At 42.6% G+C, this 27518-nt stretch overlaps 1 protein-coding gene across 1 annotated transcript in view; it reads right to left on the minus strand.

The window, feature by feature from the left end:
• Nucleotides 1-27518, minus strand: part of MARCHF11 (membrane associated ring-CH-type finger 11) — a 93503-nt gene that overhangs the window by 23498 nt on the left and 42487 nt on the right. Inside the window, exon 2 of the mRNA XM_040432440.1 lies at nucleotides 6076-6231. Within this exon, the coding sequence (XP_040288374.1) occupies nucleotides 6076-6231 (156 nt within the window). The remainder of the gene's footprint in view (nucleotides 1-6075; nucleotides 6232-27518) is intronic.

Here is a 27518-nt window from a genome sequence, read left to right on the forward strand (position 1 = left end):
GTGCCTCTGCAGTCTGCATCGGGTCTTGGCTCTCATTCACGGAGCGGATGTCACGCACGGCATCCGCTCGTGTGAAACAGCCCTAATAGTTTTTATTTTTCTGTCTTCCTGTATGAGGGCTTGTTTTTTCAGGATGAGTTGTAGTTTTGATTGGTAACATTTTGGGGATCATATAATTTACTGAGTCATTGTTATAATATTTTTCAGGGTATATGCAGTTCGGTATAAATAATACATTATCTTTAATCTGCAAGTCACTACAATCGTGCCAGTATCAAATATGTATATTTCTTATAGTAAAACTGGCAGTGATATATTTACAGGCAACTTATGAGACCATGCCAGAAGCAGATACCCTTGGTAGGCTTTGAGCCTTTGTAAGGTCCCTGGCTGTCACAGTAATGCATCAATACCCTGTGACTGTGAGCCTGTGTCAAACACTTTAGATGCCGGAGTTGCTATTGACCTCGGTATCTAAGGATTGCCATGATCCTACCTCTGATTCTAGAAGTTGAGGCAGAGGCCTGGCTGGCTAATACAGCAGAGCTCCTGCAGCAATCTCGTGGGGACATTGAGCAGTGCTCATAAGATCATTGACTGGTACATCCATCTTGGGTGTGTAATCTAGCACCTGCTCATGACTGATATATCCATCTTGGGTTATTAAGAAGACTACTAAACTGTTTTCAACTAAAAAACAAAATACACATATAATACTGCTACACTTAAAAATCCACTTAGGCCAGTGGTTCTCAATCTACGGTACTTGTACCCAGGCTCGGACTGGCCCACAGGGGTACAGGGGAATCCCCCGGTGGGCCCCTGAGCAAGGTGGGCCCCTAGTCTCCCACCCCCCTGCACAAGTGGTACATAACCAGGGGCGTAGCTATAGGGGGTGCAGAGGTAGCAGTCGCTCCCGGGCCCAGGAGCCTGAGGGGCCCAAAGACCCTTGTGCCACATAAGACACTGGCATTATAGAAAGTGCATGCTGGTCAATTTACACCTCTGGCTGGAGGGAAGGGGTTAGGTGAAGAATTTGGCATAAGGGGGTGCCCTTTCAATGTTTGCCTCGGGCAGCAGGAAGGCTATGTGCTCCCCTGCCCCTTGCCAACAAGCACTAAGAGAATGGGGGCCCAAGCTGAACTCTTGCACCAGGGCCCGTAAGCCTTTAGCTACGCCCCTGTACATAACACAGTAGACTTACTGCACTACATACATATATTCAATGTACAGCACCTCAACCAGCCTAGTTTCATATAAAAAAACTTGTTAGATTATTTATTATATTTGAATGTATCCGTACAGTGGGCCCCCAAAATAAATTTTACTGGTCGGCCCTAGGCTCCCCAGTCCGACACTGCTTGTACCCCAAGGGGTATGTGTCACAAGATGACTTACGCATGATTGCCCTAGCAGCCAGCAATATTTCATTGATGGTTGCTAGGGCCTCTCGGAATTCAACTGTATTGCCATCCACTGGACAGCGATATAGCTAAATGCTATGGCGGGGCATAGGAGCTGATTTCCTTCTGCACCATTGTTCACTCTCATAGGCTACAGGCACTAAGCCTGAACCCTATCAAAAAATTGTGCAGGTGAAGTGATGACGTCATCATCATTATCCCGCTCGAGCTGGGCTGCAAGAAGCCTAGGACGCAGTATAGAAGAGGCCTGTGTCCTGCTCTGCGTTGATGACAGTGTCATGGAGGTGAGTATTTCTGTTTGTTATTTTCATTTGCCACCTTGGGGCAGTACTATTGGGCCTCTATAGGAGGGGTCATTATTATAACTGGGGCAGCACTATTGGGGCACTGTAGGAGTGGGGGAGGGGTCACTATTATAACTGAGGCAGCAGTATTGTGGTACTATGGGGGGGTCATTATTATAACTTGGGCAGCACTGTTGGGGGGGGTCATTATTTTTTTACTGGAGGAGCAATATGGGAACATTAGTAATACAGGCAGAACTATAAAGGGGCATTATTACTAGTAATGGTGCTTTATTACTTCTGGGGCACAATGGGACACATTATTACTATTGGGGGCACTATGACTACTAAGGGTACTCTGGGAGAGAATTATTACTTATGGTGGGACTTTTGGAAGCACTATTGGTGTGGGGCACTCTGGTACAGTATCAGCTTAGTACAGTTATTTTTGGGTGATACTATATTTACAGCACTTTTACTGTGTGGCAATAATTATTGAAGGGGCACTGTCTTTGTGCTACTAGTAGTCTCCCTAAAAATATCTGTTTCTGCAGTACAGTATTGGAGAGCACAATGGGCACAGTATTAAGGCTGACAGTATGGGGTGTTCAGAAGGTGGGTAGGATGATGGATACTAAGATGTCTGTGTGACAAACTCTGCAGAGAAGAGATACAGTATGCCTGAAAGAAGCCATTATGGTGGTGTGGTCCGTATGGAGAAGATGAGAAAAGAGAACATGTATATCACAGGAGACGTCACTGGAGGTGATAGGTATGTGGTGCTGCATTATCCTGTATGTTTGGTAGGTCTGAATGTAATTAAAAAAAAAATAGTCATCCATCATGGGTTCTAATAGGTGACTGTCATTTTGATAGAAAGAATATGAAGGAGCTGCCGCCAGATACTTAGAACAGAGCCTAGGACAGTGGTGTTAGAAAACCCTTACACTTTGTTGTCAGGCAACATGAGGTTAATGTGTATTTGTTGTGCAAAGTATGTATTGCCCACTATGTAATGAGGAACTTGATGGGGTCACTAATGTCAGGACATGGAAGTCTAAATTGATAAAACCATACACCTCACGTTAACAGTAACTCCATCAACTGCCTCCTCACATAGTGGACAACATGGAGTTATTGCGTGTGGTACATGATGGGGTTACTTACTGTTAATGTGCTGCACGTGATGTTATTACTTTAGTACCTCCACATGCCTCACATTAATAATAAGTAACCCCATGATGTACCTCACATTAAACCCGTGTTGCACATTATATGAGGAGGTACATGATGGGGTTACTTACTATTAATGTGAGGCATGTGGAGGTACTAAAGTAATAACATCACGTGCCTCACATTAATACAAAGTAACCTCATCATGTACTTCACATTAACCCCATGTTGTCCATTATGAGGAGGTACTTGATAGAGTCGCTGAAGTAATAACATGTACCTCACATTAAGGGTCCATTCACACGTCCGTTTTTTCTTTCCTGATCTGTTCCGTTTTATGCGGAACAGATCTGGACCAGTTCTGTACCCATTCATTTTCAATGGGTCCTGGAAAAAAGTCAGTTTCCGTTGTTCCGTTCCGCATGTCCGAAAAAATATAAAACTTGTCCTATTCTTTTCTGCAAAAATCGGATCCTGGACCAATACAAAGTCAATGGATCCGCAAAAAAACGGAAGACATTCGTATGTCATTACGTATGTCATCCGTTTTATGCAGATTTCGTTCCTGGAAATTAAATGGCACCTGAGGTAACACATAACTAGACTTTTATTCACTTTTTTTGAAAAAATTTTTTTTAAAAGAAATCCAAACAACTTTATTTGCTTATTGAAATTTATACATGTTTCCGTTTTTTGCGGATCCGCAAAAAACGGATGACATAAGGATGACATACGGAAACATTTTCAGGAACAGCAGATCCGCAAAAAACGGACCGAAAATCGGGATATAGAAAAATACTGACGTGTGAATGTAGCCTAATAAGTGACACCAAGTACCTCACAGTGACACCATCATTTATCTTACCTAACGGCAATACAGGGGTTAATGAATCACATAAACCCCAATGTTCCTCTATGCTGCTGCAGATCATTGGAGAGAGGCACTTGCATACTGTGGCATGCAAAGTATATAAGATGGAAAGCACACAGAGGATATAGGGCATGGGGCACTGATCACTACAGGGATGTGGAGGACACCTTGTCAGAGTCCAGGTCTGGCTCCTCCTGGCACAGTGGTACAGGAAGAAATTGGGCTCCTGGCACAGTGTCTGCTTTGTGCATTAGAAATACCTGCCACCTATGTTAAGTTGGACTTTCCTCATGTACTAGCAGCGTTCTCCTGCCGACTAGGGTTGCACAGGGCACAGCAGGAGAGGCTGGGGCTCGGGGGTCCGTTGCGGTGACTGGGGATAGTCAGGCTGTGCACAGTCATCAGGACTCCCAAAGGCTTCGCTGGTTCCCTCTGTAGTTCAGACCCACACTCAATTTTTTTATTGGTGGCAGTGGCCAGCTGCGTCACAGTGGGAAAGGAGGGATGCTGATGAGAACAATGTGTGCCCCCTGCTGTGCGCGCACCATGTTCTCTGATAGGAACGGATGCTACAAAAGCATCGAACCGAAACAGGTATCAAAGTATCTAAAAAGTGATGAGACGTCGATACCTGGTGCAACCAGTGGGTTGTGCGCATTATGAAACTTTTTGGGCTTGTCCCACCTCTGCTCGTCATAATGACGTCAGTGGATAGTTCCTGCTCCTTGAAACCATCTAGTATCTGCTACATAGTACTATATATAATAGGTTATATTATATGGGAAATGGACACCACTGTATGGAATCTATCATAGGAATCCGTTAAAAGAATAAATTATGAGCTTTTCAATATGGTGTTTATGACGTATCGGTTAAACAGATGCCATTATAACCTATGGGTGATGAATGAGTTAAACACATGCCTAACAGTGGCATCTGTCACCCATAGGCTATAATGGCATTGTTACACAGATGCAGCATAAAAGGCTATTGAAAAGCTCATGACACATATGTTACACTGATGCCATAATAGTCTAAGGGTGATGCCTAGGTGTAGTACTTATCACTCGTGGGCTACAATGGCATCCATTTACGGGATATGTTATGAAAAGCTATAGAAAAGCTCTTGATGTACAGTACAGACCAAAGGTTTGGACACACCTTCTCATTCAAAGAGTTTTCTTTATTTTCATGACTATGAAGGCATCAAAACTATGAATTAACACATGTGGAATTATATACATAACAAACAAGTGTGAAACAACTGAAAATATGTCATATTCTAGGTTCTTCAAAGTAGCCACCTTTTGCTTTGATTACTGCTTTGCACACTCTTGGCATTCTCTTGATGAGCTTCAAGAGGTAGTCCCCTGAAATGGTCTTCCAACAGTCTTGAAGGAGTTCCCAGAGATGCTTAGCACTTGTTGGCCCTTTTGCCTTCACTCTGCGGTCCAGCTCACCCCAAACCATCTCGATTGGGTTCAGGTCCGGTGACTGTGGAGGCCAGGTCATCTGGCGCAGCACCCCATCACTCTCCTTCATGGTCAAATAGCCCTTACTTTTAAAGTTTTCCCAATTTTTCGGCTGACTGACTGACCTTCATTTCTTAAAGTAATGATGGCCACTAGTTTTTCTTTACTTAGCTGCTTTTTTCTTGCCATAATACAAATTCTAACAGTCTATTCAGTAGGACTATCAGCTGTGTATCCACCTGACTTCTGCTCAACGCAACTGATGGTCCCAACCCCATTTATAAGGCAAGAAATCCCACTTATTAAACCTGACAGGGCACACCTGGGAAGTGAAAACCATTTCAGGGGACTACCTCTTGAAGCTCATCAAGAGAATGCCAAGAGTGTGCAAAGCAGTAATCAAAGCAAAAGGTGGCTACTTTGAAGAACCTAGAATATGACATATTTTCAGTTGTTTCACACTTGTTTGTTATGTATATAATTCCACGTGTTAATTCATAGTTTTGATGCCTTTATAGTCATGAAAATAAAGAAAACTCTTTGAATGAGAAGGTGTGTCCAAACTTTTGGTCTATACTGTATGTGCCAAACAGTTGCCATTATAGGCTATAGGTATCTGTCACAGCCTCTATTTAATTTATACATAGGGAGCTTTTCTTGTCATACACATTAAACACAGGCCAAAAACACAATGTGAACGCAGCCTTACATGTAAAAGAGTCAAGCAGGAGTGTTTGTTTCATCCTTGGAGGCAGCTTATCTCCTAGAGAACAAATGATGGGGTGTGGTGATGTTCTAGATGGTATGGACGTAGCACCACACCGTCCATACATTCTGTAAAGATTCCCTACCTGACACGGTTTCTTCATTTTGATCGCTATGACGTGATATCTATAGCAGCATAGTTCACAGGTCCACGATCCCCTTTCACTGATCCATTTTAATAAGCAGAGTTGATGTGTATATCTCACAGATCCATCACAGCGACAAGGATTGAGTAACTCACCCTGGAAGGAGAATCAGCAAGAAATCAATATGTCTGTTGGTTCAATACACGAGCATATATGAAAGAAGTAACAATGTTTCACAAAGTCAAAGAAAGCAAATGATGTGGAACAAGTACGTGTGGTTGCTCACTGTAGAAACCTGAGATTTCCATAACTGCTGTTCCTTTCAATAGCAATATACTGTACTACATAAGAGCAACCAGCTCTCGACCAAAAATGGTGAGGGACTGGTTCTGGGCCCAATGACTAGAATTAACTGATTACACTTTATAATACCTGATTGCCATGTCATAATACTGTAGTTAATAGAAGGACAACATCTCACACATCTTCCTATTTTCTATAGTTTGTGATAAAATCAGCAAGGAAGCCGACTTACTTGTAGAGCTCTGTATCAAAAAGAACACAAATTTGAATCTAGGATTAAGTCTATTTAAAGTAACATTAGGGGTGACGTGCCAAGTGCCAAGTCTCCACAACCAGATTTATTACGGTAGCTAATGCAGGCTGATAAACCGAGTGCATCTTTAGACTGCCTAATCTTAGTTTTTACCACCTATTTGGTGGGTCTACCTTGCACCAGAATTTTGAGCTAATCCACACCCCTTTACTTCCCGTTGTCGGTCAAGGCAAAAAAATTGTCCTCGACACTTAATAAATGAGGCGCACAGCCTCTGTGCCGAATTCTGTTGCATTTGCAATAGTAAATCTGCCCCAATATTTTTGTTTTCAAAGGTTAATCTAAATTCAAATCTAAAAAGAAAAAGAATAATATATAAACCAGCTTCCAACTGCCATGCCTGAGATAATCACAGGAAAATCTTGAAAATTCAACAGATGCCGTATTATGCTGATCTCCTGTAGAATCTCCTGCTTCAGGAAAGAACATTGTGCCTTGTGGAGGCACCAAACAATGGCATACAGTCAGGTCCATAAATATTGGGACATGGACACAATTCAAAATTTTTGGGCTCTATACACCACCACAATGGATTTGTAATGAAACTAACAAGATGTGCTTTAACTGCAGACTGTCGGCTTTAATTTGAGGGTATGTACATCCAAATCAGGTGAACGGTGTAGGAATTACAACAGTTTGCATATGTGGCTCCCACTTGCTAAGGGACCAAAAGTAATGGGACAGAATAATAATCATAAATCAAACTTTCCACTTTTAAATTCTTGGTTGCAAATCCTTTGCCGTCAATTACAGCCTGAAGTCTGGAACGCATAGACCTCACCAGACGCTGGGTTTCATCCCTGGTGATGCTCTGCCAGGCCTCTACTGCAACTGTCTTCAGTTCCTGTTTGTTCTTGGGGCATTTTCCCTTCAGTTTTGTCTTCAGCAAGTGAAATGCATGCTCAATCGGATTCAGGTCAGGTTATTGACTTGGCCATTGCATAACATTCCACTTCTTTCCCTTAAAAAACTCTTTGGTTGCTTTTGCAGTATGCTTTGGGTCATTGTCCATCTGCACTGTGAAGCGCCGTCCAATGAGTTCTGATGCATTTGGCTAAATATGAGCAGATAATATTGCCTGAAACACTTCAGATTTCATCCTGCTGCTTTTGTCAGCAGTCACATCTTCAATAAATACAAGAGAACCAGTTCCATTGGCAGCCATACATGCCCACACCATGACACTACCACCACCATGCTTCACTGATGAGGTGGTATGCTTAGGATCATGAGCAGTTCCTTTCCTTCTCCATACTCTTCTCTTCCCATCACTCTGGTACAAGTTGATCTTGGTCTCATCTGTCCATAGGATGTTGTTCCAGAACTGTGAAGGCTTTTTTAGATGTCATTTGGTAAACTCTAATCTGGCCTTCCTGTTTTTGAGGCTCACCAAAGGTTTTCATCTTGTGGTGAACCCTCTGTATTCACTCTGCTGAAGTCTTCTCTTGATTGTTGACTTTGACACACATACACCTACCTCCTGGAGAGTGTTCTTGATCTGGCCAACTGTTGTGAAGAGTGTTTTCTTCACCAGGGAAAGAATTATTCCGTCATCCACCACAGTTGTTTTCTGTGGTCTTCTGGGTCTTTTGGTGTTGCTGAGCTCACCGGTGCATTCCTTCTTTTTAAGAATGTTCCAAACAGTTGTTTTGGCCACGCCTAATGTTTTTGCTATCTGTCTGATGGGTTTGTTGTGTTTTTTCAGCCTAATGATGGCTTGCTTCACTGATAGTGACAGCTCTTTGGATCTCATCTTGAGAGTTGACAGCAACAGATTCCAAATGCAAATAGCAGACTGGAAATGAACTCTGGACCTTTTATCTGCTCATTGTAATTGGGATAATGAGGGAATAACACACACCTGGCCATGGAACAGCTGAGAAGCCAATTGTCCCATTACTTTTGGTCACCTAACAAGTGGGAGGCACATATGCAAACTGTTGTAATTCCTACACCGTTCACCTGATTTGGATGTAAATACCCTCAAATTAAAGCTGACAGTCTGCAGTTAAAGCACATCTTGTTTGTTTCATTTTAAATCCATTGTGGTGGTGTATAGAGCCCAAAGTGTTAGAATTGTGTTGATGTCCCAATATTTATGGACCTGACTGTATGTAATGCCAATGAGTCTGTAGTATGGCCTGAAGAAAGTGCAACCATTCTGTTTACAGGCCCTGAAAGGTTTTCCGGAACCCATCAACTCACCTTTATTAATCCTCACTTGCCTGCAGAAGAAAGTTTCCAATATACAATAATGCTGCGGTTTGCTCTCCAGTATAAGAATGGAACGGAATGCATTTTGGAGTATTCTGTTCTGTTCAGTTGCATTTTGTCCCTATTGACAATGAATGGGGACAAAACGGAAGCGTTTTATTCTGGTATTGAGACCCTATGACGGATCTCAATACCGGAAAATATTAACGCTAGTGTGAAAGTAGCCTAAAATGATTAGTAGAGTTCTAGAAAACATACCGTACATATACCGTACATATCCAAAATTTCCTGTCGATTTGTGGGGCAATCTGGATTTGAAAAATCTTTTTTATGTCTATATTCTCACAGTTGAATGCACTGTTCAGGGTACAGCATTTCTAAAAAAGGATTTGGGACCAGTAAATTTGACACCCGATAAAAAAAATATGTAAATATGTAAAATAAAGTATCAAACCATTCAAAATATAGAACCTTTTGAGAAAAATATGCTGAAAATAAAATTTGCATTTATACAAATACATGCTTTAAGGCAGATAAGTGGAAATTCTTTAAAGGCTATGTGCACCTTTGGGGGCAATTTTTTTAATGATTGCATTTTACTCCTTTTGGGTTAAAAATATTTTTTTCAATAGGTCTTTATTAAAAATAATGAGCCGTTCTGTCAAAAAGGGTTAACTGTTCTAGCTGTGTGAATCCCACTTTCACTTTCTGCTGGTCAACTAATAAACCTTATCTCTAAGGGTGGGTTCACGTTTTATGCCTTAGTTTGGCGTATACGTTAGAAAAAAAAGATACAAAAATGCAGCACACCACGTTCTTGTATCCTGCAGAGTCTGGTAAAAAAAAAAAGGTATCCTTTTTTTTACAATGGTAATGTTTTTTTTAACGATGGAACTCTATGGTGAACGGATGCCACTGTATGGCATCTGTCTGAGGCATCCATTTAAAGGGGTTGTCCAGGTTCAGAGCTGAACCCGGACATACCCTTATTTTCACCCAGGCAGCCCCCCTGAGGCTAGCATCGGAGCATCTCATGCTCCGATGCTCTCCTTTGCCCTGCGCTAAATCGCGCAGGGCACAGGCTCTTTTGCTTATCATAACACACTGCCGGGCGGAAACTTCTGCCCGGCAGTGTGTTTTGTGATGTAACCGGCTCTGATGGGCGGGCTTTAGCGCTGCCCTAGCCGTTTTACTGGCTAGGGCAGCGCTAAATCCCGCCCATCAGTGCCAGTGACGTCACCCTGGCAACCCCATGGAGAGCCCTGGTACGTCACCAGATCTTCAAAAAATGTCTTTGCCTGCGATTTTTACCGCAGGGCAAAGGAGAGCATCGGAGCTGCTCCGATGCTCAAGTCAGGGGGGCTGCCGGGGTGAAAATGGAGGTTTAATGTATACTTTTTTGTGTACGGTAACCGGATGGGAAAAATGTGATGTGAACCCAGCCTTAATTACTAAAAGGTCATAAACACTTATTTAAGCCACATTCTTATCAGTAAGATAAGAACTGAGCTATAATGAGTGTTTATAATGTCAAAGATAAGGAGCCTGTCAGCTGAGCTACATGACCGAACAGAGTGAAAATTCAGAGCCTGCTACTAGAGTAAACTCAAGGCTGCACAGAGACAGTGGTTCAAAATTTTTAATAAAAAACTATTTAGCTCAAAATGAATGCAATGCAATAATAAAAAAGGAGTCCATAACCTTTAAAGGGCTTCTGTCACCCCACTAAAGTCATTTTTTTTTTTTGGGCTAGTTAAATTCCTTATCCTGCGATATATGAAAATATAATGGTCTCTACCAGCAAGTAGGGCGTCTAATTGCTGGTAGCCGCCGCAAAAAACCGCCCCCTCGTCGTGTTGATTGACAGAGCCAGCCGCGATCTCCTCCTCTGACTGGCCCTGTCAGCATTTCAAAAATCGCGCGCCTGTGTTGATTCGGCGCAGGCGCTCTGAGATGAGGAGGCTCGCCTCCTCAGAACTCCCTCAGTGCGCCTGCGCCGATGACATCACTGAAATAGAAGACGTCATCGGCGCAGGCGCACTGAGGGAGTGCTGAGGAGGCAAGCCTCCTCATCTCAGAGCGCCTGCGCCGAATCAACACAGTCGCGCGATTTTTGAAATGCTGACAGAGCCAGTCGGAGGAGGAGATCGCGGCTGGCCCTGTCAATCAACACGACGAGGGGGGCGGTTTTTTGCGGCGGCTACCAGCAATTAGACGCCCTACTTGCTGGTAGAGACCTAATTTACATATTATAAAAGTTTGTTTTTATAAGAAACTGCTGAAGGAAAGTAAGTAAGACCATTATATTTTCATATATCGTAGGATAAGGAATTTAACTAGCCCCAAAAAAAAAAAAAGACTTTAATGGGGTGACAGAAGCCCTTTAAGTCAATTTACTGTGAAAGCACCTAGCAACATATCTTTGTTGGAAAGTTAAAGTGCAAATAATATAGAAGAGCCGCCTGGATGCTGGTAAGTACTGAATGTGCACTTTGGTCATATTTTTTTTTTTTACACTAAAATCATTTTATGTACAGTACGTATTTATAAAATATTCATTTATCCTCCAGTTAATCTAAATATCACTACATGAGTCACTGCCTTTTGAGACCAAAGCTCTATTCACACCTTGTTTTTTGTTTATGGCGCATACAGAGGGAAAATGTCCAGAAGTATGTGCTGCACCGTACACAATACATGAGTCACCCATGGTCGCCCATGTTAAAGATATATTTACTGTGCAGTATACAATTCTTTACAGATGTCTATTTAGTGAAAAGTGTAGTCAACTATCCTTTTCAAAACAGCAGAAAAAAGGTATGCCGCCAAAAGGACTGTCTTCTGGCAAACGTAGGGTTAATAGGAGACTTTCTGTGCTTCTGGCACAAATGAAAAATGTTACAGTATGTGTTTTTCATATGGTTATTCCCCAAACCTGCTGTGAGCTATAGTAAGATACATGCCAACATTCATTCAGCCCCAGTGATCTGTACTGTGGAGACACCATTATAAAACCACTGCTCCAAGACAAAAAGCATCAGGCAGAGGAACACAAAAACGGCAAAGCCATAGCAACTATGAATGATGTGTAAGAACGTTTCCTATATCACCCTATCATACAAATAGACTCATATTTGCAGATACTAACACATAGGAAGCAGCAATTTAAAAGACATCAATTCAGTGCTTACAATTCAAAGATGAATCTATGCCTATTCTCATGTTATAAAGAAATAATGGGGGAGATTTACTAAGATGAAGCGGTCAATAGCGCCCACTGCATTTAAAGTGTAATTGTCATGTTTTCATTTTTTTTAAAAAGCATTATGCACAAAGCAATCTTTAGTTCCTTCGCATACCACTGTTTTCCTTGAGCTTTTCCCTTAGTTACCGCAGTTTTAAACCCTACAATATGAGGATCTTCTGAAGATGGCTCCTCTGCCAGTTCTCTGAGGCCAAAACTGCTTTTCCTCTCACATACACACTTGCTGTAGCCAGCAGCTTCCTGCCAGCCAATCAGACTAGATTACTGAGAGACACGTCTCCTCACTCTGAAGCCTAATGCAGGCATGCAGTGTGGAGGACCGTCCCTCTGTCTTCTGTTTATACTAAAGGGAAGACAGACAAGCCATAGCAACAGTCTTTTAAGGTACCAGTGGAAAGAGACAGGGGACATTAATGAAAGCTGTTATTTAAAGGTAATACAGATCTTTTCTCAATCATTGACAAACTTACTCAGGTATACACACCTAGCTCTGATAAACTAGCAAAAATATGACAGTTACACTTTAAGTGGTTTAGAGACAGGGAGCTCTCTCTGTCTCCCATTAAAGGAAAGAAACGCTGAACTAGAGCGCATGGACCACAAAGGGCGCACAAAAACAACCGGTCATGGGCAATGTTTTGTTTTCGGCAGTGTTCAATTTATTCGTAAGACAACGCGTTTCGGGGTGTTAAAGTTCCCTTTATCAAGTCTGAACTGGATGAGCAGGGCGAGTGCCGCGGTCATTCACAGAGGCACGTGTAGAACGCTGACCAGTCAGCGGCACTCGCCCTGCTCATCCAGTTCAGACTTGATAAAGGGGACTTTAACACCCGAAACACGTTGTCTTACGAATAAATTGAACACTGTCGAAACCAAAACATTGCCCACGACCTTTGTTTTTGTGCGCCCTTTGTGGTCCATGCGCTCTACGTAAAGTTCAGCGTTTCTTTCCTTTAATGGGAGACAGAGGGAGCTCCCTGTCTCTAAACAACTTAAAGTGTAACTGTCATATTTTTGCTAGTTTATCAGAGCTAGGCGTGTATACCTGAGTTAGTTTGTCAATGATTGAGAAAAGATCTGTATTACCTTATAATAACAGCTTTTCATGGTGGTCCATGCGCTCTACGTAAAGTTCAGCGTTTCTTTCCTTTATACCATTACCCGAGTGGCAGGGTGGCCCCTGCCCAAGGCAATCGGACGAATCTAGGCTGCACCAACCGTTACTCATCCATATTTGACCTTCATTGCAGTTACGTCCAATTGATGCAACCTCAATAGGTGAGCAAACTATTTTCTTTCAGTAGAAATTTGATTTGCTGAACTCACTCACCCTATGAGCGCCTTCTCTATCCCATTGGCCACTATTTTCTGTCTCACATTGGCACCCCACAAATGAGATCTGTTACAATCTGCTGGTGTCTGTTAGTATATCATTAACAGTATAATACAGTGTATTATAGAAGCGATCAAAAGAGCGTCTGTTAAAGTCCCCTTTTGGGACTAGTAAATGGTAAAAAAAAGTTTTAAAAGTTAACCCCCCGTGCCGTACATGTATGGCGCTGGTGGATGTGACTTAAGGACCAGCATCGTACATGTACGGCGGGCTGATCAGCAGCAGGGGTTTGGCAGTTGCTGATAGCTGGACCCCTGCTGTATGCGCCGGCTAACACCGATGCCGGATCATTAACCCTCACACTGCTGCGGTCAGCGCTGACCGCGGCACGTGCGGGATCCTGCCGGGTGAGGGGTGGCCATCGGGTCCCTGCGCTGCTGTGACGGGGACCTGATGCCAGGGAAGGCAGCACAATGCCTTCCTTAGGCATCGTGGCTGCCTTCCATGACAGCCTGTGAGATCCAGCCCCCTGGATCTCACAGACAGGCAGGCTGAAGTGTATTACAGTGTGTAATACACTTACAGCCAATGCATTACAATACAGAAGTATTGTGATGCACTGTAAAGGGGATCAGACCCCCAAAAGTTGAAGTCCCAGAGTGGGACAAAAAGTAAAGTGAAAAAGAAGTTTTGGGGGGAAAAAGTGCGTCTTATGGGGCGAAAAATAATAAATGTAAAAAAAAAAAAGTTGACATATTAGGTATCGCCGCGTCCATAACAACTTGCTCTATAAAAATACCACATGACCTAACCCCTCAGGTGAACACTGTAAAAAAGATAAAATAAAAAGGGTGTAAAAAAAAACATTTTACATCACAAAAAGTGTAATAACAAGCGATCAAAAAGTCATATGCACTCCAAAATAGTGCCAATCAAACCGTCATCTAATCTTATTATACCCTACCTAAGACAATCGCCCAAAAAATTAAAAAACTATGGCTCTCAGACTATGGAGACACTAAAACATGATTTTTTTTGGGGGTTTCAAAATTTTTATTATTGTGTAAAACTTAAATAAAAAAAGGATACATATTAGATATTGCCACGTCCGTAATGACATGCTCTATAAAAATATTACATGACCTAACCCCTCAGGTGAACACTGTAAAAAAATAAAAATAAAAACGGTGTCAAAAAGGCATTTTTTTGTCACCTTAAATCACAAAAAGTGTAATAGCAAGCGATCAAAAAGTCACATGTATCCCAAAATATTGCCAATCAAACCATCATGTCATTCCACAAAAATGATACTCTACCTAAGACAATCGCCCCAAAAAAAAAACTATGGCTCTCAGACTATGGAGACACTAAAACATGATTTATTTTTTTGTTTCAAAAATGCTGTTATTGTGTAAAACTTAAATAAATAAAAAAAGTATACATATTAGGTAACGCCACGTCCGTAAGAACCTGCTGTATAAAAATATCACATGAACTAATCCCTCAGGTGAACACCGTAAAAAAAATTAAATAAAAACGGTGTAAAAAATGCAATTTTTGGTCACCTTACATCACAAAAAGCGTAATACCAAGCGATTAAAAAGTCATACGCACCCCAAAATCGTGCCAATCAAACCGTCATCTAATCTCATTATACCCTACCTAAGACAATCGCCCAAAAAATTAAAAAACTATGGCTCTCAGACTATGGAGACACTAAAACATGATTTTTTTTTGGGGGGTTCAAAATTTTTATTATTGTGTAAAACTTAAATAAAAAAAGGATACATATTAGATATTGCCACGTCCGTAATGACCTGCTCTATAAAAATATTACATGACCTAACCCCTCAGGTGAACACTGTAAAAAAATAAAAATAAAAACGGTGTCAAAAAGGCATTTTTTTGTCACCTTAAATCACAAAAAGTGTAATAGCAAGCGATCAAAAAGTCACATGTATCCCAAAATATTGCCAATCAAACCATCATGTCATTCCACAAAAATGATACTCTACCTAAGACAATTGCCCCAAAAAAAAACTATGGCTCTCAGACTATGGAGACACTAAAACATGATTTATTTTTTTGTTTCAAAAATGCTGTTATTGTTTAAAACTTAAATAATTAAAAAAAGTATACATATTAGGTAACGCCACGTCCGTAAGAACCTGCTGTATAAAAATATCACATGAACTAATCCCTCAGGTGAACACCGTAAAAAAAATTAAATAGAAAACGGTGTAAAAAATGCAATTTTTGGTCACCTTACATCACAAAAAGCGTAATACCAAGCGATTAAAAAGTCATACGCACCCCAAAATCATAGCAATCAAACCGTCACCTCATACCGATAAAAATGAGCCCCTACATAAGACAGTTGCCCAAAAAATAAAAATAAAATATGGCTTTCAGAATATGGAGACACTAAAAAATATTTTTTTTCAAAAATGCTTTATTATGTAAAACTGAAACAAACAACAAAAAAATAGTCATATTTGGTATTGTCGCGTCTGTAACAATCTGCTCTATAAAAATACCACATGATCTAACCTGTCAGATGAACATTGTAAATAACAAAAAAAAAGGTGTCAAAACAGCTATTTTTTGTTACCATGCCTCACAAAAAGTGTAATATAGAGTAACCAAAAATCATATGTATCCTAAAATAGTACCAACAAAACTGCCACCTTATCCCGTAGTTTCCAAAATGGGGTCACTTTTTTGGAGTTTCTACTCTAGGGGTGCATCAGGGCGTCTTCAAATGTGACATTAAAATTATCCCAGTGAACTCTGCCTTCCAAAAACCATATGGCATTCCTTTCCTTGTGCGCCCTGCTGTGTGCCCGTATAACAGTTTACGACCACATATGGGGTGTTTCTGTAAACTACAGAATCAGGGCAATAAATATGTGTTTTGTTTGGCTGTTAACCCTTGCTTTGTTACTGGAAAAAATTTAATAAAATGGAAAATCTGCCAAAAAAGTGAAATTCTGAAATTTCATCTACATTTTCCTTTAAGATTTCCTTCTAAACGTCTAAGCCTTCTAACGTTCCAAAAAAAGAAAATGTAATTTACAAAATTATCCAAACATGAAGTAGACATATGGGAAATGTAAAGTAATAACTATTTTAGGAGGCATCACTCACTATCTGTTTTAAAAGCAGTGAAATTTTGATAATTGTGAATTTTTCCAAATTTTGGGTACATTTCGTATTTTTTATGAATAAAAATGTTATATTTAGACTCAGATTTACCACTGTCATGAAGTACAATATGTGATGAGAAAACAATCTCAGAATCGCTTGGATAAGAAAAAGTGTTTTAAAGTGATCACCACATAAAGTGACACATGTCAGATTTGCAAAAAATGGCCTGGTCCTTAAGGTGAATAATGGCAGGGTCCTGAAGGGGTTAAAAAGTGTATCTTTTCCATTGAAAAGAAAACTTTCAATAGGAAAAAAAATTGCAAACAAAAAAAATACCCTCCACATATTTTTATCGCCATACCCACATTACACAATTATCATGTAATTTATCCCAAAAGGTCTAATAGATCTGCAGATGATGCTGTAAACATGTTTATGCATTATGTACTAGAACATCTAGACTTCCCGGGAACCTATGCCAGAATTCTTTTTGTGGATTTTAGCTCTGTATTTAATACCATAATACCATCGCTGCTACACAGCAAGCTCTCCCACCTACGCATACCTGAATCCATCTGCCAATGGATAACCAATTTCTTAACCAACGGTAGACCGCAGACAGCAGGTTAGACTTGGGAAAACACACCTCAAGCTCTTTGACTGTCAGTACTGGAGCTACCCAGGGCTGTGTGCTTTCCCCACTGCTCTACTCACTGTACACCAATGACTGCATCTCTACAGACCCATCTGTTAAGGTTCTGAAGTTTGCAGATGACACAACCGTAGTTGGTCTCACACAAAATGGGGATGATTCTGCATATAGGCATGAAGTGGGACAGCTTTCCTCCTGGTGCAGCAACAACAACATGGAACTTAAAGGGGTTATCCGAGTTAATAAAAAAAAAACACTTAAAATCCATCAGGATATACATATAATTTGGTTAAGCTTGATTTCATCAAGTTAAAACCCATATTTGCACCTTTTCATGGTTCTGTCATTGCTTTGTTTACATGCTGCAGTACAAGGTGAGGGGGCGTGTAACAACAAAGCCTGAGCTCTGCCTCATGAATATTTCTGGGCGTGAACAACCTGACCTTCCCCTCCCCCTGCTCTGCACTTTGCATAAAAATAAATAAATACACACACAGGGCAGAAGATCTTCCTGTCACATTGCAGCTGTACAGTGTAAGTTAAGTTATTTTACATACATTTCTTTCATGTTTGGTTTTGTTTCTAGTCTAAAAATTTTCTTTCTGTTATTACAGTATATCAAGGAGGACGTATTTGCACTAATTCCAAATTCCGTCACCATAGAAAATGAATGGGTCCGCACCCGTTCCGCAAAATTTCAGAACAAATGCGGACCCATTTGCGGATGTGTGAATGGAGCCTAAGGCTACTTTCACACTAGAGGCAGGATCGATCCAACAGGCGGTTCACCCTGTCGGATCCGGCCAGCCGCTATTTTGCCGTGCCGCTGGACTGCCGCTCTGTCCCCATTGACTATAAAGGGGACAGTGGTGGAGCTATGGCGCAGCACGGCAGTGCACAGCGAGCTGCCGCTTGACTAAAAGTCCTGGATTTTCGACTTTTTAGGGTACTTTCACACTAGCGTTAGTGTGATCCGGCAGGCAGTTCCATCGTCGGAGCTGCCCGCCGGATCCGCCAATCAGTGTGACAACTGACAGCATTTGTAGACGGATCCAGGTGCGGATCCGTCTAGAAATGCATTGCAATAACGGATCCGTCTATCCGCTTGTCATGCGGATGGACGGATCCCTCTGTCAGTCTTTTTCACAGTTTTCATGTTCTGTGCATGCGTAGACCGGAAGGACGGATCCGTCTATCCGCTTGCCATGTCGATGGACGGATCCCTCTGTCAGTCTTTTTCACATTTTTCATGTTCTGCGCATGGGCAGACCGGAAGGGCGGATCCGTCCTTCAGTTGTTTTGCAACGCCGGATCCGCACGGCAGCTCCGTCGTCGGAGCTGCGTGCCTGCTGGATCCGCCGATCAGTGTGACAAGTGACAGCATTTGTAGACGGATCCAGGTGCGGATCCGTCTAGAAATGAATTGCAATAACGGATCCTTTCAGCGGCACCGTCAAATAGCGGCAGGGCGGATCCGACAGGGTGAACAGCCTGTCGGATACGTCCTGCCGCTAGTGTGAAAATATCATTAGCATTATCTGTATCTAAGCAATATCTATATTATTCAAATATATATTCAATATGGATATTGCTTAGATAAATCCATATATTGGTGGCAGATAAGGATTTTATATAGCTGAATAATGATGATGGTGATAATAATAATGATGGCCAATAATTTATTTATATTTCCCAGGGGGTGTTCAATGTGTACTAGTGTGGGGGGGGGGGGGGGGGGGCGCGACCCAGGGCTGTAATAACGATCCCCAGATGCAGAGGGGAACGTTTACAAACTGCCACCTCTAGCCCCAGTGAATGCAGGAGGGACAAACATACCCTGTGCTGCTGGAGATCACCTCGGCTCTGGTTTGTACTGCACATGAGCGATCGCATAGCAGAGCCGAGGCAGTGACAAGAGCTGGAGGGGGGAGGGGGGAGGGCACCAGAGGCTCTGGTCTCGTTTACACAGCCTGGACACTCCCTCAAGCAGAGAGAAGCTTGTAAACGAAACATCAGCAGCAGAGCAGAGCCGAGGCAGTGTGAGGAGAGCTGGAGGGGGGAGGGGGGAGGGCACCAGAGGCTCTGACGTTTCGTTTACACAGCCTGGCCACTCCCTCAAGCAGGGAGAAGCTTGTAAACGAGACGTCAGTGCCTGAGCAGGCTTACTGACGTCAGGTGTAACATGACCCTGAACTGAACTGGCCAAACAGTGATAGATAGGTGATGAAAGTGATTTTAAGAATCTTTCACTGGTCTACAATAAATGCAATTAGAATAGATTTATTTAAGTCGGATAACCCCTTTAATGCTCTTAAGATCTCCCCCCCAGCACCTCCCCCTAATCATAAATGGTAACCCGAGGAGAGTCATTCAAGTTTCTTGGGACCACAATTTCCAACAACCTAAAATGGAACAACAATACTGTCACTATCATCAAGAAAGCGCAACAGAGGATGTACCATTTACGGCAGCTGAAAAAGTTTGGCCTACCACAAAAATTAATGGTGCAGTTCTACACCGCGATCATCGAATCCATCATGACATCATCTATGACTGTATGGTTCGGTTCCTGCTCAGTATTAGAAAAGGTGAGACTGCAGCGCATCATCCGAACAGCGGAAAGGATAATTGGCTGTAGCTTACCTTCCCTGCAGGATCTTCACGCTAGCAGGTGTAGAAAGAGAGCGGCTAAGATTGCCTCAGACCCCTCTCACCCTGCTCACTCCATCTTCCAGCCTAGGCCGTCAGGAGTGAGATACTGTTCAGTGGCTACTAAAACTTCCAGGCACAGGAACAGCTTTTTCCCTCAGGCAGTTGCCTAGCTTGAAAGCATTACAGCATAAAACTGAAAACGAACAGTTCTCCCTGTTTATTGCCACTAAAACTTACATACTGTCCTTGTCCTGCACTATCCATACGGTCTGTCCTTGTACTGTTTTGTTTGTGTCTGTCAAGCAACTGCCAAGTTAAATTCCTTGTAAGTGCAAACTTATTTGTCCAAAAAAAAATTGATTCTGAAAAAAAGGGCCCTATTTGCTGTTTTTTGCTTACACACCACCAAAAAATAAAAAGCTATCAAAAAGTGTTATGTACCCCAAAATGATACTAATGAAAACTACAAACTCACGGTCAGTATTGCTGTTCTTTTCCCATCCCCCAAAAAGAGTTAATAAAAATGTATCTTTATGTACATCAAAATGGTGCCATTAAAAATTGCAAGTTATCCCGCAAAAATCAAGCCCTCCTGGAAAAAAAAAAAAACAAGTGAGGTGCAAAAAGTGTCTAAAACACATAATAAATATGGTATAAAGCAAGGACACCAGTTTCTTGGCATGAATAAAGCCAGAATTCTGGCACATTTAGCTTAGTAAATCTCTGCTATATATTTAATATAAGTTAAACTTAAAGTTTTCAACAATGAATTTTATACAGAGATAGTATTAGACATATACAATAGTAAGCCCATAGTAAGACCCCATCAGACCTCAGATCAGCCCACATAGTGAGACCCCCATCAGACCTTATATCAGCCCATAGTGAGACCCCCATCAGACCTCAGATCAGATTAAGGCTCCATTCACACATCCGCAAATGGGGACGGAATGGAATGGATGCGGACAGCACACAGTGTGCTGTCAGCATTCGCATTTGCGGAGCGCGGCCCTGATCTTCAGGTCCGCAGCTCCGCAAAAGATAGAACATGTCCTATTCTTGTCTGCAGCTTGCGGACAAGAATAGGCATTTCTATAGGGGTTCCGGGCGGGTGTGTTTTGCGGATCTGCAATTTGCGGGTCCGCAACACACCACGGACGTGTGAATGGAGCCTAAAATAAAAACCATCTCTTACCTGTCCTGCGCCACGGCTCCTCTCCACCTCCGGCAGAAGACGCGCTCCCCTGTCTTCCCGACCTGCGCTGCTCTGTCACCTGACTGTGTGCAGCGTCAGGTCATAGTGCGCGCACTACGTCCTGATGCTGTACTCGGTCAGGACAGTGCAGCGCCGGCCCCAGGAATGAAGACCGGGAGGGTGAGTATTACAAGTGCTTGCAGTGCTTCACTCCCTACTCCCGGCACCTAAAGCACACTTCCATTATGGAAGCGCTCACTAACATTCGCTTTATAAGAGAGTGTTTCTTATTAAGCGAAAAATACGGTGTATGTATATATATATATGAGGTGAAAAAAAAATCACTGCAGCTCTCACCTGCCACCTCCCAGTGGAGCACGGAAAATCAGACCCAGACTGAGTCAGGTGCAAACTGTGAAAAAACTAATGGAATCCAGCTCCTCTTAATAAAAAATGCTTTAATCGACTTCCATAAAATCCGACATCAAATAAGACACTTTGCTGTGACGCGTTTCAGGCTACAACATCTTAGCCCTTCATCAAGACAAACAAATAGACTAGCAAGAACAAACCCACTTGATTGAATAATTCTCACCACCTGGAATCAGCACCTGATGGCTAGTCGAATCTGACAGAAGGGAAATTCAGCCAAGTGGAACGGAGGCTCAATACAGATGAAAAATGTGTCATTTATATTGTAGGGTTAAATCATGCTTTTTATTCAATCCCTTTGGTATGCATGTTCCAAGATTAAACATCCAGTATGTTTCTGCAATCTCCCCCCCCCCCCCCCCCCGATCGGTGTGGTAACTCTTTCAATACCCTGCATAAAAAACGCAGAGGTATCGTCTTTATGAACTATCGCAAAGTGTGAAGTGGCTGCTGATACATTGCGCGTTGAAACATGCGGGACATCACTCAAATGTTTGCGTATTCTCACCTTAAGCTGGTTCATGGTACATCCCACATATTGCAATGCGCAAATTCGACAGGTGATGACATACACTCACCTAAAGAATTATTAGGAACACCATACTAATACGGTGTTGGACCCCCTTTTGCCTTCAGAACTGCCTTAATTCTACGTGGCATTGATTCAACAAGGTGCTGATAGCATTCTTTAGAAATGTTGGCCCATATTGATAGGATAGCATCTTGCAGTTGATGGAGATTTGAGGGATGCACATCCAGGGCACGAAGCTCCCGTTCCACCACATCCCAAAGATGCTCTATTTGGTTGAGATCTGGTGACTGTGGGGCCATTTTAGTACAGTGAACTCATTGTCATGTTCAAGAAACCAATTTGAAATGATTCGAGCTTTGTGACATGGTGCATTATCCTGCTGGAAGTAGCCATCAGAGGATGGATACATGTTCTCATTCTGTTTACGCCAAATTCGGACTCTACCATTTGAATGTCTCAACAGATCGAGACTCATCAGACCAGGCAACATTTTTCCAGTCTTCAACAGTCCAATTTTGGTGAGCTCGTGCAAATTGTAGCCTCTTTTTCCTATTTGTAGTGGAGATGAGTGGTACCCGGTGGGGTCTTCTGCTGTTGTAGCCCATCCGCCTCAAGGTGTTGTGGCTTCACAAATGCTTTGCTGCATACCTCGGTTGTAACGAGTGGTTATTTCAGTCAACGTTGCTCTTCTATCAGCTTGAATCAGTCGGCCCATTCTCCTCTGACCTCTAGCATCCACAAGGCATTTTTGCCCACAGGACTGCCGCATACTGGATGTTTTTCCCTTTTCACACCATTCTTTGTAAACCCTAGAAATGGTTGTGCGTGAAAATCCCAGTAACTGAGCAGATTGTGAAATACTCAGACCGGCCCGTCTGGCACCAACAACCATGCCGCGCTCCAAATTGCTTAAATCGCCTTTCTTTCCCATTCTGACATTCAGTTTGGAGTTCAGGAGATTGTCTTGACCAGGACCACACCCCTAAATGCATTGAAGAAACTGCCATGTGATTGGTTGACTAGATAATTGCATTAATGAGAAATAGAACAGGTGTTCCTAATAATTCTATAGGTGAGTGTACACAACATATTCTGTATTGCAGTTAATGTATTGTCGCAATTCATGTGTACTACCATTCGATGTGGATACAATGTTTTTACTAACTGACATATGAGAACAGCAGATGCACTTTTTACGTCCACATTTAAAATTACCCTTTGTAGTCAGCCAAACTGGTTCGCAAATGATATTCTCCGAAAATAAACTGGGACTCACTTTTTGTCCAATAGTCGGTGCTTTCTTTGCTATACTGTACATTTAATACCTGCCTCTGCAATGTCTCCCCAGCCTTCATCATAACCTATGACTGGGAAGTGTTTGCGTAAGATGTTGCAGATAAGGGGATACTGAGCACTATAATTTGTGACAAAAGTCACAGGTTCACTCAAATTTCGAACACAAATTCGATCACGTTTTCTTTTCTTGTATTTTTTCTTATGGATTTGTTTCATGCTTCTAGTTTGAGTAAACACAAGAGAATTCCTATCCATTATTTTCGCATATTTTCCATCGAGTACCCCCTAATCTGCAACCTTGCTGAGATATCAGAAGCTTCCCTTGAAAATAAATCTAGGGTAGAACAATAAGGCCTCATGCACACGACCGTATTTTTTTGCGGTCCGCAAAACGGGGTTCCGTTTTTCCGTGATCCGTGACCGTTTTTTCGTCCGTGGGTCTTCCTTGATTTTTGGAGGATCCACGGACATGAAAAAAAAGTCGTTTTGGTGTCCGCCTGGCCGTGCGGAGCCAAACGGATCCGTCCTGAATTACAATGCAAGTCAATGGGGACGGATCCGTTTGACGTTGACACAATATGGTGCAATTTCAAACGGATCCGTCCCCCATTGACTTTCAATGTAAAGTCAGGAGTTAATATACCATCAGATCGGAGTTTTCTCCAATCCGATGGTATATTTTAACTTGAAGCGTCCCCATCACCATGGGAACGCCTCTATGTTAGAATATACTGTCGGATTTGAGTTACATCGTGAAACTCAAATCTGACAGTATATTCTAACACAGAGGCGTTCCCATGGTGATGGGGACGCTTCAGGTTAGAATATACTAAAAGAACTGTGTACATGACTGCCCCCTGCTGCCTGGCCGGCCGCACTGGCCACCAATGAGTTAACTACAGGGGGGGGGGGGCCCACTGGCCACCAATGAGTTAACTACAGGGGAGGGGAGGGGCAGCACTGGCCACCAATGAGTTAACTACAGGGGAGGGGGGGGGGCCGGCCGCACTGGCCACCAATGTGTTAACTACAGGGGGGGGGGCTGCCCCCTGCTGCCTGGCAGCACCTGCCAGGCAGCAGGGGGCAGTCATGTACACAGTTCTGTTAGTATATTCTAACCTGAAGCGTCCCCATCACCATGGGAACGCCTCTGTGTTAGAATATACTGTCGGATTTGAGTTTTCACGAAGTGAAAACTCATCTCTGAAAAAGCTTTTATGCAGACGGATCTTCGGATCCGTCTGTATAAAAACTAACCTACGGCCACGGATCACGGACACGGATGCCAATCTTGTGTGCATCCGTGTTCTTTCACGGACCCATTGACTTGAATGGGTCCGTGAACCGTTGGCCGTGAAAAAAATAGGACAGGAAACATGGCTCACGGATGCGGCTGCCAAACGGTGCATTTTCCGATTTTTCCACGGACCCATTGAAAGTCAATGGGTCCGCGAAAAAAAACGGAAAACGCCACAACGGCCACGGATGCACACAACGGTCGTGTGCATGAGGCCTTACATCGAGCCCTCAGCATTTCCCCTCTAGGAATGTTTTTGGCTACATGAGGGGGATGGCAGGATGATGCATGAGGCAAAGTGTTGCCCGTGGTAATTTTTCGATGTGTGCAAGTACAAACCCTATGGTCCTCTGGATCTCCCCACAATGAGAGATCCAAGAATACAATAGAGGAAAAATAACTGACCATAGAGAGTTTAATGGAGGGGACGCAGTTATTTAAGTACTCCACAAATGACATCAGATCTTTTACATCACCCTGCCATACCCACAACATATCTTCGATAAAGCGCCCATACAATTTCATGGATGTAGAATATGGGTTACTGTCCGAAAATAAAAAGCAATTCTCCCACCACGCCATGAATACATTGGCCACAGAAGGAGAAAATTTCGTGCCCATTAAAACTCCGGATAGTTGTAGATATCAACACTATCCCCTATAACAGTGACATCTACAGCACCCCGCCCTCAAAACAGTGACCTCCACAGCCCCCCACCCCTTAACACTGACCCCCCCCCAAAGTGCCCCGTCCCTTAAAATTGGACCTCCACCCCAGCCCACCCCTTAACTTTGACCTTTACAGCAGCCTTCCCCTTTAACAGTGACTTTCACAGCATACCACCCCCTTGACAGTGACCTCTACAGGGGCCCGCCCCCTTAACAGTGGCCTTTACTGGATCGGGGGCATGTCTTTTTGAACAGCTCACTCTAAGACAGCAGCACTGTACTGTCTGAGTGTGAGCTGCAGGGAGAAAGTCACCCTCCCTCCCACCTCTGCAGGCAGCTGACAGAAGTTGATTTTTACCTTCATTTTTTCAATCTCTGTCGGCTGAGGTTTGGGAGGGGGCGTGGCCTAACCGGATCAGGAGAGTAGCTTAGACCGGGGGCAGGGTTTTAAATCTTTTGAGGATGGACACATTGTGGCAGGGGGCGTGTCTGGGCTCCTTCCTGCAAGAGTGACGCCCCTCTGGGCACCTTACTGGATCATTTGCATAACAAATAAACTGGATTTTCAGAGGATAAAAACATCTATTACTGGAACGAAGACACATCTTGAAATAAGGTACTAAGTGCTATTAGGCCATGGCTTTACTTCAATAGCGATTATCCTTGTGACAAATTTCTTTTAAAGCTCTCCTACAGCAGTGAAGATAAATGGCTGGGTTGTTATGGAAACCTGGAGTAAAACTGTGTATGTGGAGGCTGGAGGACCTGCGAGCTTCTATTGGCTGATAAGGGTCATGTGACCAGGCTTCTATTGGCTAATGCATTTTTTGGGAATATCTCAGGAACGGTACATCCTAGAGAGCTGAGACCTGGTCTAAAACCTTCCCGGACACCTGATGTACCTGTGTGCCAAATTTAGTGATTGTAAATGCGACGATGCGGATAAGTTGTGTTAAGTCTATTTTTTCCAGATCTTGCGATAATAAACAGTTTTGTATACTGCCACTGTTTGTTTACAAACTGCAACTGTAATATGCCGATACAAATTGCAGTGACCGCTGCAGCCAAACACTGTCTGCTGCAGCGGTCATGTGCCATACACCTGCATCTCTCTATGCATGTCAGGTGTATGGCTACTGCACACCGGTAGAACAGTACACCAGCACGTCTCTATTCACGTTAGACCGGTAGACCTCTAAGGACAGTGTCTTGTGCTGTATACCATCACATCACTGCTGCCGTTTGTAAACAATGAGCAGCAAGAGGACTTTATTTTGGACCACTCGGGGGATTGTCCAAGATTTTTAATTAACTTGAACAACACCTTTAATATGAACCTGAAGGACTGGGAAATAGAAATTAGACTGTATTCTGTCTACAGAATGTATTTGAAACCAATATAGCTGGATAGTAGCCACGGGATAAGATCTGTTTCCTTATTTTATGAAATAAAGAGATTTTATGCACTAAAATTCTTACCTTTAACAACTCAACACTTAGGGAGACTGTTTATAACCACTAATTAAAACAAATAGCACAAACAGTGGATATGTTCTATACATAAGTGTGTTTTCTCGATCATTACGGCCCCTGGGAAATTAGAAACACATCCAAAGTACTCTAAAAGCCATTAACTGGTTGGTAAGGTGCATGGTCTGGCCATCTGCTCTTTAACATGAATAGGAAATGCTGTGATAGATAAAAGAAGCAGGCATGTAAACAACAGTACATATATAAAAGATAACACTAAATCATCATTAAACAGATGTACAAACTGAATGCGCGAATCATTCAGTGAAATGGTTGTTTAGCGGTAGGTCTGTTGCAGGAAGCCTGTAGTACATTATACTAAATGACCCAATTCACCCAATCTCCTGACTACAAATTTTGTACCTAACTAACTGTCAAAAACAGGAGGAAGGAACAAAAACATTACAGTGAAACAGTCATAAAAAAAGTGTTTAAACCTCTCTAGAAAGGGCAGGGAACTTTCAAGAACGAAAAAAAAAACCATTATAAAATGCAAAAAACTAGTTTTCTAAGGCCAAACTTCCGTGTGGATTTATGTGTGTTTTTTCAGCATATCCATAGTAAAATCCGCAATTTCTAATAGCGGATTTTAGGGTGAATTAGGGGGTTTTGC

This window comes from Bufo bufo, chromosome 5 (genome assembly GCF_905171765.1).
Source record: "Bufo bufo chromosome 5, aBufBuf1.1, whole genome shotgun sequence".
Taxonomy (NCBI): Eukaryota; Metazoa; Chordata; class Amphibia; order Anura; family Bufonidae; genus Bufo; species Bufo bufo.